The sequence below is a fragment of the Ziziphus jujuba genome, chromosome 7 (genome assembly GCF_031755915.1).
Source record: "Ziziphus jujuba cultivar Dongzao chromosome 7, ASM3175591v1".
NCBI lineage: Eukaryota > Viridiplantae > Streptophyta > Magnoliopsida > Rosales > Rhamnaceae > Ziziphus > Ziziphus jujuba.
In genome coordinates, this window is record NC_083385.1 from 4,544,757 (window position 1) to 4,558,843 (window position 14,087).

Consider the following 14,087-nt stretch of genomic DNA (forward strand, 5'->3'; position numbering starts at 1 on the left):
TCATTCCACAACTGAATAACTATTTGTTTCTTTTTTTTCTTCTAAATAACAATAACAATAAACAATGATCCGTTGATAGTCAAACAGGCCATTAGCTTTTCAGTTATAAGTAATAATATGATAGTTGCACCAAAGTGTTTTTTTTTTTATTATTGTTAAATAGTTGAACCCATTGAAAAAAGATATCTTAGAAACTGCTTTTGACAACATAAAAAACACTATTGCTACTTTTTAAGTTGTACTTGGGCTCCAATTTCACCCAAAAAAAAAAAAAAAAAAAAAACACTATGCATGCAAGCTCCAAGACTAGTGAACTTTTGAATACAAGTTTGTTGAGATTACAAGTTAATAATATTGATATTTAAAAAGTATAAATGTCTAGTATAATGTTAATAAATTACAAATAAGTAATTAATTAATTATATGATTTATTATTTTATAAAAAATATATTGTTAATAAATAATTTGAATTTTGAAAAAATTCATAATGTCTAATGTAACATGAAACAAAAGCTAGTTGGTGTCCGGCTGACTCACCATCCAAATTAATATCTCCATGTTAAGTTTGAAAAGTACTAATCCATCATAAAAAGTTAGCAATGACGACGGTGGACGAGATGGGACTACTTTACTTTTACTAATTAAAATTGAAAGCTGACCAATTAAATTCTAAATTAAATTCGCAAATCTACAAAAAATTAACAATAATAAAAAGCAAACCAATAATTGTCTTAAAACAATTTTATATTAAGTTTAGAATTTGATAATTAGTGAAAATGGATAGTTTTTAACTTATCTTAAACTATCAAAAATGGAACAAAATAAATTAAAAACAAGCCAAAAAAAAGAAGAAGAAAAAAAAAGTTGGTGGAGAAGAAAAAACCTAAAATAAAATTTTCCAAGGCTGCTTTTTAGTAGCCAGAGTCAAATTCAAAAGCCTCTCCTATAAGGATCTCGCAAGTTGTGATGTCGTTGTGTAAAGGCAATCAAATGAGTTGAGTCACAGTAAAGCTGATTTATATATATATATATATATTTTGCTAAGAAGTGGTTTGGATATTGATGGAATCTCCTGTGAGAAAATAATATAAATATATACATCAACCAAAAAATAATTCCATTAATGACATTTTTGAAATGGCAATTTTGGCTGCATGCATTTATAAGAACAAGCCGTCTCCTGAATTAGTCTAAAGGGATTTAGAAATTGGACCGTTAAAATGTTATTCCTCGGCTATGGGAAGTGTCTCAAAAACGTTAATTTCATGAGAATATCATGTCAATATTGTATAAATTTTCATCTAAAAAAAAAAAAAAAAAAGTAGAGAGAGAGAAGAAATGACAACGAAGTAAAATTAGTTTAGTTTCCATTGATAGCTTAGCCCAAATTTATTTTAGAGAGCCCACTGCTTTCATACATGCTGCTAACAGGCTCCATTTGATGCCTGGGCCTCACTACAAAAGGCTCAAGTCTATGTTTAATGTTCAATCACAAAAATGATCCATATAGAAATGGCCCATCCTATGGGCAATTTAGCTCCTGGCCCACGTTGTTTCAAAACCTAATCGTTCAATCATAACGTCCATAAGAATATAGATGTGGATGATGAGGAGGAAGCGGCATAAGTTATATTTTATTATTGAAAAATAACATATAATATTATATGTATTAAAAAATTTGTGCTAAAATAATATCTATTTATTTATTCATATAATTTAAATATAAAAAATTAATTAATTAATTAAATGATGTCAAATTATTTAGTAAATAAATTTGATAAATATTTTAATAAGTAAAAATAAATATATTTTATTTATTGAGATATTAGTTATCGAGGAATAATAATAATGATAAGTATAAGCTATATTTTATTACTTTGCTAAAAAATAAATATATTTATTAACTTTTTGTTGCTCTACTGTTATCCAATTTCCTTTTAGCTTGCATATGTTCCCTTCTCTGGATGCTTAACGGTTAGGTCTTAGATGGAGATCCAATGAAGTAGGTAGAGTTAATTTATGAAGAAACTAACATGTTTCAACTACATTCTTATGATAGAATCAAATATTAATTCTGAATAATCAATGAAGTATCAATTTTAAAACAATTAAATGGGTTTAAAATATGCAATAAAATTCATGTTCAAAAAAAAAAAAATCCAATAAGATTCAGTAGTTAAAACAGCATGCAATTTTTGTTCTAAATTAGGATTTAAATTTTATTAAAAGAAGATAATTTATAATCTCTAAAATCAAATTGTAGTTAAAAGGCGAATCAAAGTAGCTTAAGCAAACAATAAATATAATGATTTCTAAGTAGTTCAAAGAAGATCTAGAGTCACAATATGAATATGGGCAACAATGATGAAAATTGAATAGAATATCACAAATCCAAAAAAATAAATATATATATATATATATATTATTTTTAATAACAACATGGATAAAAAGAGGGACAAGGAAAAAGAGTTAAAAACCTTATCCGCAAGGAAAAAACATAAAAGTTTTGGAGGTCCGCTCTCTTTTTGTGAATATCGAAGGGCGTTAAGCTGTACGTTCCAAAGGCAGCCAAAAATTTGTTACAGCCTTTCACGTGAGACAAATCTAGCATTTTCTTTAATCATTTTGCATTATTAACCAATCCAAAACTTTAAAATCTTTAGCATCAAAAAAATAAAAGGAAAAAAAAAAAAAAAAACAAACTTAAAAAAAAAACTCATCAAATCCACTTCTAGATTTCAGCCACATCATCAAAAGTAATCCGTTCCACCTACGTGGCTCGATTTAATTGAACTGTATCTCAACAGACGAGTTTGCTTCCGCACTGGATTACAAAATCACTTATCCCCCTTGTACAGCGTCCTCTGGTTAATCAACCCAGAAATTAATTTTCTCTGTTACCCAGAAATCTAGAGAGAGAGAGAAACAAAACTACAAAAAAAGTACAAAAAAGTCTCCGGAGAGAAACAAAAAAAGAAAAAAACAATATTTAATTGTTTTAGAAATTTGGTTTCCAGTGGAAAAATTTACGGTGGGAGGAGGAGGTAAAGTGAGAAAAACCTAACCCTAACCCAAATTCAACTTTGATTATCTATATTTAATAATAAAATATCAGAGTGAAAAAGAAAAAAAGAAAAAGAAAAAAAGAAAAATGTCACATTCACCAGGAAGAAGCTCAAACGCAAATACAACAACACAAGCGCAGCAATTGAAGAGGCCAAGGCCGCTGAGCCTGCCTGATATCTTGTACAAAGAGCAAGCGCTCAAGCATGCTATCTACAAGATGCAGGTTCAGTCCCTCTCTGCTACGCCCTCTACCACCTCTCCTTCCTCTGAGGCTGACCTCTCTTCCTTCCAATCTTTTCCCTCGACGCCCAAACCCGATCTCGTCTCTCTCCTCTCCGATGAACTTCTTCTTGTGATTCTATCTAAGCTTCCTCTCTCTCAGTATGTCCATAACTCCCTCGTCTGCAAGCGTTGGTTGTATCTCCATGGCCGTTTGGTGCGGTCGTTGAAGATTTTGGATTGGGGGTTTTTGGATTCGGGTCGGGTTTTCGACCGGTTTCCTAACCTTACCGAAGTTGATCTAGTCCATGCGTGTATACGGTCGCCGAGAAACTCGGGGATTTTGGTGACCCGGAAAATGCTGTCGATTCACATCGATTCCCTTTTCACCTCCAGGGGTTTCATTGAAGAAGGAGATGTGTTGAGGCCGAGTGTGGTTGATGATGGGCTTAAATTGCTCGCCGAGTGGTATCCGAATATGCGGAGAATCGTGGCAATTGGGGCGAGCGAGAATGGGTTGCTGAGTGTTGCTCGGGATTGTCAGACATTGCAGGAATTGGAGCTGCATTGTTGTGGAGACATGGTGTTGAAGGGGATTTCGGCTTGCAGGAATTTGCAGATTGTGAAATTGATTGGCTGCGTTGATGGGTTTTATAGTTCGGTGATTTCGGATATAGGATTGACGATATTAGCACAAGGGTGTGGGAGGTTAGTGAAGCTTGAGCTAAGTGGGTGTGAAGGAAGCTATGATGGGATGAAGGCAATTGGACAATGTTGCCAAATGCTTGAGGAATTGACTCTTTGTGATCATCGAATGGATGGTGGTTGGTTGGCAGCGCTGTCATACTGTGGGAATTTGAAGACTTTAAGGTTTCGGTCGTGCAAGAGCATTGATTCGAGCCCTGGTCCGGATGAGCATCTGGGATCTTGTCCTACTATTGAGGAGTTGCATTTGCAGCAGTGTCAAGTGCGGGATCAGCAGGGCATGAGAGCATTGTTTTTAGTGTGTGAGGCTGTTAGGGAGATAGTTCTACAGGATTGTTGGGGATTGGCTGATGATATATTTAGCATCGGCATTGTCTGTAGGTATGGTTTTTCGTTCTCACGTTTAGCTTTTTTACGTTACCTTGGCATATTAGGATAAAGGATTTTAATTTTCTACTACCGTTTTTGTTAGTGATGCATATGCAAGGCAATGCCTAAGACATTTATCATTAGGCATCTGACATTTATCATTAGGACGATGCCTATGAGCTGGGCTGCATATATGCAAGGCAATCTTTGGTAGACTTCTCATGTTAGGAGTTATTTTTTCACTTATCTTCGAGTTATAAACATGGTATTAAATTGGTATGAGCCTTGGTGGAAAAATCAAATTACAATAAATCCAATTTAGCAAAATTTATAACCACACAAAGAGTTCAAGTTAAACAAATGTTAATATAAGAAATTGGTTGCTATTACCTGTACTGATGTGGTCCATTTGTAAAGTTAATCAATAAGATACTTCAGCACATTCACACAAAATGTAATTCGGATCATCTCTATTGTCAAATGCACATTATAGAACTGTGTCAGTCTCTTTGAACTATTTTTCTTAGCTTATTTGTCTGGTTTTCTCCCCTTAAACTAATGATGTCGGGACTTAATATGCTTCTTCAATAAAAACATTGATGTTGTGGTAAATGTGACGTTGCAAAGATTTCGTGTCTATTTGTTTTGTTAGAAAAGGAGAAGGGAAAAGTAGTGGTTGAAAGTTGCTGTCAGCAAATTTGTTTTGCAGTTGAAAGTGATATAGGAAATCTTTAGGGATTTTAACTGTCATTCTCAAATTTACTAGAAACTTGTTTTGTATTCCTCTCTGCCAAGTATGTTCAAATTATAATTGTGTCGGTCCTTGTTTTATGATTTGCTTTTATATGTTTAATCTGCATAAATGGAGAAGTTACTTAGTTGTTGTTCCAGAGAAATTATATATCTTGTAGCAATTCTGGCATTTTTTTATGTTTCCCAATGTTACTTACGTTGGTTATTGATACAAAAATTGAAAATATTATTGTTTTTTTGTAGAAATAGGTCTAAATTGTCTTGTGAGCTAATCTAGAATATTGCATCTCCTATCAAACTTTGAAGATTTCTTAGTTTGGGGCCATAACTGAATCCCATGTGAGCTCATAAATAGTTGACATGCATTATTGCATCTTTTTGCTCTGGTTGCCAGTTTATGCTTCTTATGTTTAAGCTATGTGTATTTAGCAATGGCTTGTAGTTTTTACTTGACAGTTATATGATGTCTAGCATTTATAATGCATCTGAATTCTGTAAATAAGATATGTTAGTTGATTCTAAAAGTTTGAAATTTTTTTTTGTGTTTTAATCTTTTATACTTTTGTTTCATGTATAGGAGGGTGAAACTGATTTCTTTAGAAGGATGCTCGCTGCTGACAACAGGAGGGTTAGAGACAGTAGTCCTTTCCTGGAAAGAGCTTCAAAGGCTTAGAGTAGTATCTTGTAACAACATAAAAGACAGTGAAGTTAGTCCTGCACTCTCGACCTTGTTTTCAGTTCTTAAAGAGTTAAAATGGAGACCGGATTCCAGATCTCTGTTGACTTCAAATCTTGAGGGGACTGGTATCGGAAAGAAAGGTGGTAGGTTTTTCAAAAGATTAAAGCCTTGATATTGGATGCTGCTTCTGCTTCTTGATCTTGATGGAATCACAGTGTTACAGATAATTTACACGGTAGCTGCCAAATGTTTTGGTGATAACACACATATGACATAGATAGATTCACATTTCATTTCCTCTTTTTTGTTCCTCACTTTGTTGTATGTGGGGAGCCATTTTTCCATGTAATTTAATTCCTAGCATTGTCTAAAGGTAGATATGCTAATATATATGTTTATGAGGTAGCTGTACGGACTTGCTAGGAGTAAGAAAATAAAGCAAAAACATTAGTAATGGAAGGTGAACTTGTACTAAGAATTACTTTACCACTTTAGACAGATTATCAGCGAATGTTTATTTTGGGGGGGGTAAAAAAATTCCTGTATATGTTGATGCAGAGCCGGGTAAAGGGGGAGGCCACTTGAGGCATTTTTTCTAGCGCCCAATTATGGCATATTGCAAAATAATATGAGATTACTTGTTGGATTTGGAAGAAAATATTGGTAGTTTTTAATGAATGAAGTTTTTAGATTTCAAAACCCAAGCTGAAATTGCTTCTTTGGCGGCAAGGGCCGAGACTACTCTTTACGTTGCGGGTCATCTAGTTCTTTCTCGCACATCGGCTCTCAATATCCGATGCTCTTCTTTCTCGCAAACCAATTGTCAATATAAACATGGATGGAGCCCGCGTGAGGGCTATATGGTTTGTTGGTCCGATTCTGGTTTTCCAAATTCCTGTTGGATATGTAATATATATATATATTAGATTTGTTTTGTAAATATATCCACACTTTTCACTTTTGCGTTCTATAACTTTTCTTTTTTGCCCTTATTTTTAAATACTTGTCAATTTTCTTTTTTTAAGTTTCCAATACCTTTTTAATTTAAAAACTTTACAATTCTATGATTGGTTTCTTCTTTATCTAATCCATTCACTTTTCATTGTTTTCCCCATCTTTGACCCAAAAAAAAAAAAAAAGAAAATTCTTTGTTTGTAAAAATAAATATTTTTTTTTATATCATATTCATTTAACCCATTAAACATAAACATATAAGAATGTCTTAATGGTTTCATATCAATCAAAACTTTTTATCATTAGTTCTCAGATTACTTTAAAAACTGACATTTAGAAATATTTTTGTGGATTATATGAGATTTGTGAGTACTAATGGATTAGATTGCTTTATATCTAAGATTAGCAACCTTAAATTAGGTCTAATTTGATTCGATTTGATTTAAAATAGTTCAATCTCATCTAGTTTAGTTTAATACAAAAATGGTTTATAAGACAGCAAAGTTAACTATATTACTTATTTAAACCCCAAACATATTTTTAAAGCAATTAAGAGCTAATTCTCCATAGGAAAGTTCCTATATATTTATAAAGCTTTCTTGTTCCACCTAAAAATATTTGATGTTTTATATTGAATATTTATTTTATTTGTTCAAAATTAAAATTCAAAATTCAAAATTTTTATTATCAAAATAATATTTTGCAAAATTTCTCTCTATTATTATACACAATTTGTTTTCTTTAATGTAGCTTTTTTTTTTTTTTAAAGTACACTATTTTTTTTAACAAATTAAAACTATATAGCTAACTATCTTTTTTGTCAATTTATCATAGAGGTAAATTCCTGGAGAAAATTTTTGAAACTGGAACTGATTTGATTTTAGTATAAAAGGAATTGCAAAAAGCAACTAATAGATTAAACAAGCATGTAACGAGTTGGAACACTGCAAGGAAAGCAATTAAAGAGTATAATCTTATGGCTTCCAATTTGGCCTCATTATAGGCACATTTCAATTGATTGATTTGACAAAGCTTATGATAAAACTAGTCAAAGAAGAAGAAAAAAAAAAAGAAGGAGCTAAGTAGTTTTAGTATTGTAGGTGTTTAGAATTGTAATTGTGTAGTTAAAATAGGGGGCAAAGTGAATGCATTGTTTCATTCTCATCTTTCGCTTTTTAGTTTGCCGCAATATTGATTTGAAACCTTAACAAAACAAAGGATGAAAAATCTTCTTTTTTTTCCCCCTACTAATTTAGCTAGTGAAGTGTGTGTTAATTCTATTCACCAAAAACAAACCAAAAAAAAAAAAAAAAAAAGAAAAAGAAAAAGAAAAAGAATAAAGAAAGAAGTGTGTAATAACTCTCTATTGCTGCAAGCTATTAGTAACGAGATTTCTGTATGGGGATACGTATACAAGGCAAAATTTTGTAGACTTCTCACGTTAGGAGTTATCTCTTTCTAGCATCTTCAAGCTATAAACATAGTAATAACATGTTATGAACCGTACTAAAAATTGAAATCAAAGTAAATTCGACTTTTTTTTTTTTTTTTGGTAAAAAAAGTAAGTTCGACTTAGCAACATTGATAACCATACTAAAAGTTCAAATTAAAGAAATATTAATATGAGAAATTGGTTGCTATACCTGTACTCATGTGGTCTGTTTATGAAGTGACTCAATAAGCCTTGTGTATTTTGCAATGGCTAGTAGTTCAGTTTTTACTTTTAAGCAAAAAAAAAACAAAGAAAGAAAGTAGTTTAGCTTTTACTCAACGGTTATACAACAATGTTTAGTATTTGGAACGCAACAGAATTCTTAGAAGTTTGATAAATTTTTACAATCTCTTTGTTTTTATGTTAAAAATATAAATTAATATTTATTATTTTTTTAAAAAAAATAGTATACAATCAATAATGTTAAACTTATCAAAATATTTATCAAATAATAATATATAATTAATTCATTAATTTAAATTATATAAATATAACAATCAATAATAATTTAATATTAATTATTTAATATATAATTTTAATTAATATTTTAATGTGTATTGAATATACAATACCTTAAACAGGCAAGGGTAAATGTATGTTTTATCATCATTTTGTTTATTCTAAAGATATTTTATTTTTCTAGCCGTCACGCGCAAAAACGAGTTGAAATTTATCAGCCGATAAAAATATAAGTATTTTCTTATTTTTACTTTTTAAAGGAAAGAAAAATACAAAAGTATTCTAGGGGTAATCTGATGTGGCAGAAGGTTATTGGTTGAGAAGGCGTGGATGCATTATATGGTAAACACGGGTACAAAAGGCATCCACCATATATAACGAAACGGAGAATCGGCACGGAGGAAGCTATTTTTGCGCGTCAAAACTTGTTCTCGGATTTTTCAAAGGCGGGCGTTTCGTGATCTGAACTTTCAGTCGACACAGGCGAGTTCCGATTTCTTCTTTTTCTTTTTATGGATCCGTACGATTCTGGATCTGCTACATGAAATATTGAATTTTTAGAATTCGTTTTGATTTTTTTTTTATAACTTTTTATATTGCTCTGCAATTTGTACGTTTATTTGCTATTCAAATTTTGGATCTGATTCTGGATCTGCTTTTCTTTCTATGCTGTTTAGATTTTTTCTTTTTTTTGGTTCTTGACAATTGGTTAGATTTTCTTCGCTGCGATTTTAGGATTTAATCTAGGGGAGTGATTCATGTGTAGCACCAAATCTATCTCTTTTAAGATATTTCTTTTTATCTTTTTTTTTTTTTTGGGGCTAATTTGAATATTTGACGCACTTGAAGGGTTTCTGATAAGTTGAATCTCATTTCTTTTTTTTAATTTATTTAAAGGAACGATGTTCTTTAGCTGCTATACGAATTGTGGTGCATTTCTCATTATTCTGCATGGTGTTTGGAAGATTTTAGTTTATATCTGAGGATAGCATAATTTTCATTTATGAAAACGTAAGGAAAAAAGGTTGCCAATGATAAGGCATAGATGGACGCTCAATTTTTTGTCCTTTAAAGACCCAAAATATTAATTGGTTCTGTAAATTTGTGAGCTAGATGATCTTTTCAGTTATGATCATTACTTATATTATTATCTTTATTTCTTTGAAATGCTATTGGATTTTTAATTTTTTTTTTTTTTTTTAAGTCTCAGTTTCATGTATGATTGGAAAAGTTGATGAGTTTGGTATATAAGCTATCAAGATTTTACTGATGATTGCAAATTACCTTTCTTTTGTATTTTATTTATCGGCTACTAAAAATATGTATTTTTTCTCCTCTTTCAGAACCATGCTGTTACTGTAATTACATTTACAATTAACATTTTTGTTTTGGGAGGTCTCTAAGTTGATTGTATGAAATTCTTTTTTGACTGTTTGCAATAACTAATAATTGGTCAATCAATTTCCACTTTATAATTTTAGATATCCAATTTGAACTAGAAATTCTTTCATGTACTTTTTATCTTTTAGTCGTATGGATTTAGCTTTGCCACTACTTAGAAGGTTAGCTTGCCCTGCCAAAAGGTTGTGGTAAAATGTAAAGCTAACGGGAAAGAGTTCTATTTTGTTTTTGAATGAGTAAAGTGACATTCTTTCGTGGAAGAATTTTCTTATACCATAATTTGTTCACTAACCATTGATTAATTAAATGTCGAGCCAGAAATTCTAAATATTTGTTGTTTGGCTGTTACAGAATGGTTTTAAATGGAGCAGCTGCCCCAAGAGGAAGTGCCGCAGCTACTGCAAGCATGCGGAGGAGGAGGACCACAAGTGCTGGTGCTTCCGGCGGTGCAGCTGGGACTATGCTCCAGTTTTACACAGACGATGCTCCTGGTCTCAAGATCTCCCCAAACGTTGTTCTTATTATGAGCATTGGTTTTATTGCCTTTGTTGCAATTCTTCACGTTATGGGTAAGCTCTACTTTGTGCGCAGAGAAGCTTAGAAGGATTTGAGCTAACAAAAGATAACGGAGCTAAGCTCGAGGCATTGGAGTATCAAATTATGTTATGATTTTTTTTTTTTTTCTTTTAATCTTTCCCTAGTATCTTAATAGTTGTAACAATTGTAGTAGTTTGTATTTCAGTTTTCTATATTAGAGGTTGAACCAGGCAGTTGGAATTTTATGAATTATATTTGTTTGTTCCAACATTTGAGGAGAATACAGCTCTTAATTTAAATGTCTCATCTTAGACATGAGAAATATAGTCTCATTTGAAATAAAGTTTTGCTATCATATTAAATTCATATGGTTAAATTGCAGGTGCGTGTGAACGCATGTATTGAAATTGTCTTATCAGAGCATCTTCAACCATTATGTAACATTATAACAAATATATAGGTGACAATTCTTCTAATTACGGTTGTTGTTTCGATTCTGATAGGAAAAACAATTCTAATGTGCGGTTGTCTCTCTTATTCCTTTTCAGTGTCATCCCAAAAACCCATCATATTCCGGTACGAGTTACAGCTGGAACCATATATAATGCGCATTTCAATTTCGAGTTTTTTTCTTTTTAGTATGGTCACGATAAAAATGCATAGAAATCAAATTAAGAATCCAAAATTTGCCATCTTTTTGGAAACATAAGCTTAATATTCTTCCATGTTGCTTGAGAAGTAAGACGATCATGTTGTATGAACCTATAATATCAGTTCTTAGAGGATCCATGTTCAGCAAGCCACGTAACACTATACGTCTCTTTACCATTCACGCAATGTTTTCATTTCCAAGTTCTGCACGATCTAATTACTCTTTTTTATCTTAGAACTAGCTAATGACAGTTAAAATGGGAAATACAATCATCATTACGAACGAAAATCCCAAGAGTGATTTTAGGGTCATATCCAAACATTGCCTTGGAAAGAAATATATAAAAAGTAAATAAGGATTTATTAGCTTTCAACGTTCGGCCACGTAGGCAATTGAAGTTAAAAGTATGACCATTATCACCAAATCAAACGGGCGGCTGGGTTCCCTCCACTCCATTTTCGACTGTATCAACCAAATACGATTCACCGTTTCCAGCAATCAAATATATTTTCATCGATGAAGAACTCAAAAGCCGAAAGCTCACATTCAGAATACGTCGCCGAACGCCGAAAATGATGACCAGAAGCCCAACAAATTTCACCAGCATTTCCAAAACAGAAAAGACGGCCCTTATCGAACCCACCAAGAATTCAATGACAATGTCAGAATCCGGTGGCAATGGCTCTTCTTCATCGGCTAGAACCTTAAAAAATTCGAAGCCAAAGATAGGTAGACCGTGTAACTCCTCCTCCGGCTGCCGTCCAGCTTGGAGCATGAGTCCACTGATGGAAGTGTTGCCGGAATCTCCATCACCCATCTGCAGCAGTTGCTCCAGTCTTCTAAGCTCCGCATCATGCTCTCCTCAATCACAGAGATTCGTCTTCTCTCAACTACCCCCTGAGTTCTCCGCTTCAAGAAACCAGGTTTTTTTTTTTTTTTCTTTCTCCAAGAAAATTAATTCCTATCTATTGGTGTCTGAGTTTCTTGGATGGATGTGTATGTTAATGCTCGCAGTCACTATAGATAATCAGGAACGCAAAAACCAGTTCTTGCTTTGAATCTTGAAATTTGTGGGACATGGGAGAAAAGAAATTGAGAAAATAATGAAATCAACCCTCGGTTTCTCGGTTCTGCCAGCCTTTTTCTTTCTTATTCCTGTTGGAAAATGCTGATAATTTTATACGGAATTTTCCAAATCAAATGACGGTTTTATGTGAATCTTACTATTCTCAGAGCCTTTGCACTCTACCGAATCGTAGCAAGCAATCTACTCCCCACATTCAAGTAAATGATTGGATGGAGCATGCCCAACAACAACTTGGCCATTTGCAGAACTATCCTCAAGGTAGAGCTCTCTCTCTCTCTCTCTCCCCCTCACTCTCTCTCTCATTTCTAATGTTACTGCATCAGATTGCGGCTTCAAATGCTACCTGGGCTCGTCATCAACTTGTGAGAATGAATTTGTTGGCCTGCCAATACCTACAGAGAAAGAAGAGTGTGGTTCAGTTCGTGACTACAGCCATCAAGGTTGCGCTCAGAGTATGAATGAACCTTCAGAAGCAGGAAGTGCAGATGCTCAACAATCTAAACTGATGACTCGGCCCAAGCCTTACCATGCATTCCTGGATGAAGTTAAGAAGAAAGAGCTTGAGGCTGAGATAGATTCGTGGAGAAAAGCTAAACAAATGGAACTAATGGACAAGTAAGAAAATTCCCAATTCTCCTTGTTTTCTTTTCTTATAGTGCAGATGCAACTTCTTATATAGCTTTCTTGGCAGGTTAACAAGAAAAGAAGCTGCTATAAATGAATGGGAATTGAAGCAGGCCTCTAAGGTCATGGAGGAGATGAAGAAACTAGAGGTATAAAAATGTTTGAAGGCTGCGTTATTCTTGGATATGCTATATTAATATGAAATAGATTGCGGATTTTGACTGTTAGCTCATGTGCAATTAGCACGTAGATTTAAGAATACAAATACAAATTCAGTGCTTAGACTGTGTACTAGGACACCATGTTGATGGAGCAAGAGCACGTTCTATGGCGCTTTGACTTTGTACTAGGACATCATGTTGACGGAGCAAGAGCACGTTCTATGGCTGTTTGCTTAAGTTTATAGGTTTAAAACCATAAAGATAAATAGAGCAGAAAAAAATATTAGTCGAGTAAAATCTGCCCAAGAAAACAGAGAGACTTCACTTTACCCTTAACTTTCCAACCCTTGAGGGATAGGGATAGAATATCTGAAAAGCACAACCATCTATAGCTTTTTCTCATATGTTTATTTCCTACAATAATATTTTTTAACCTTTTTTTGGCAGATCAAACTAGAGAAGAGACGTGCCAAAATGTCGGAGAAGACGCAGAAAAAAATAAGCAAAGCCAAAGCAGAAGCAAATAAGAAGATAGCCAAAGCAAGACGAGCTACAAACGACAAGATATCAGAAGTTTCAAAAGTTTCTTCGAGGGCGCGAACCACAAGAAATTTAACATGGATCAAACTGCTACGCTTCTTCTAATCTCTGCGCATTGTACCAATGCGCCCCATCATATCGATTACGTTTCATTTTTTATTTTTAGGTCAACAAATTGAAAACGTTTCTGACCAATCAAAAGAAAGCGAACCTCTTTTACACATAACACCATTGCGTCTGATAGCTATCTTTATTAATTGGTCAAGGCTTCTCTTAAATGACATTGGTCAGCTTGGTGATAAATTTTTAACGTTGTTGGCTAACCTACTGAACTAATTTACTTATAATCGTTAACATCCGGAATATTTTTCAAAGAAATAAATTCACTG

The 14,087-nt window shown here is 33.1% G+C and overlaps 3 protein-coding genes across 4 annotated transcripts; all 3 read left to right on the plus strand.

Annotated features, from left to right (window-relative positions):
- Positions 1-2,933: 2,933 nt before the first annotated feature.
- On the plus strand, positions 2,934-6,469 carry LOC107424206 (F-box protein At5g51370). Its single transcript, XM_016033942.4, has 2 exons — positions 2,934-4,371; positions 5,690-6,469. The coding sequence occupies exons 1-2, from the start codon at positions 3,152-3,154 to the stop codon at positions 5,961-5,963; spliced, it is 1,494 nt and encodes a 497-aa protein (XP_015889428.2). The 5' UTR covers positions 2,934-3,151; the 3' UTR covers positions 5,964-6,469.
- Positions 6,470-9,020: 2,551 nt separating this feature from the next.
- LOC107424220 (protein transport protein Sec61 subunit beta) lies at positions 9,021-11,000 on the plus strand. Its single transcript, XM_016033960.4, has 2 exons — positions 9,021-9,179; positions 10,449-11,000. The coding sequence occupies exon 2, from the start codon at positions 10,450-10,452 to the stop codon at positions 10,696-10,698; it is 249 nt and encodes an 82-aa protein (XP_015889446.1). The 5' UTR covers positions 9,021-9,179; position 10,449; the 3' UTR covers positions 10,699-11,000.
- A 15-nt stretch (positions 11,001-11,015) lies between these two features.
- On the plus strand, positions 11,016-13,956 carry LOC107424195 (uncharacterized protein At3g61260). Of its 2 annotated transcripts, XM_025076638.3 has the most exons (7): positions 11,016-11,094; positions 11,183-11,210; positions 11,675-12,209; positions 12,520-12,631; positions 12,697-12,988; positions 13,065-13,146; positions 13,606-13,956. In XM_025076638.3, the coding sequence occupies exons 3-7, from the start codon at positions 11,859-11,861 to the stop codon at positions 13,801-13,803; spliced, it is 1,035 nt and encodes a 344-aa protein (XP_024932406.2). In that variant the 5' UTR covers positions 11,016-11,094; positions 11,183-11,210; positions 11,675-11,858; the 3' UTR covers positions 13,804-13,956. The 2 variants fall into 2 exon arrangements, with proteins under 2 accessions (XP_024932406.2, XP_048335363.1); XM_048479406.2 differs by lacking the exons at positions 11,016-11,094; positions 11,183-11,210; positions 11,675-12,209 and having other exon boundaries at positions 12,222-12,631.
- The last annotated feature ends 131 nt before the right edge of the window (positions 13,957-14,087 follow it).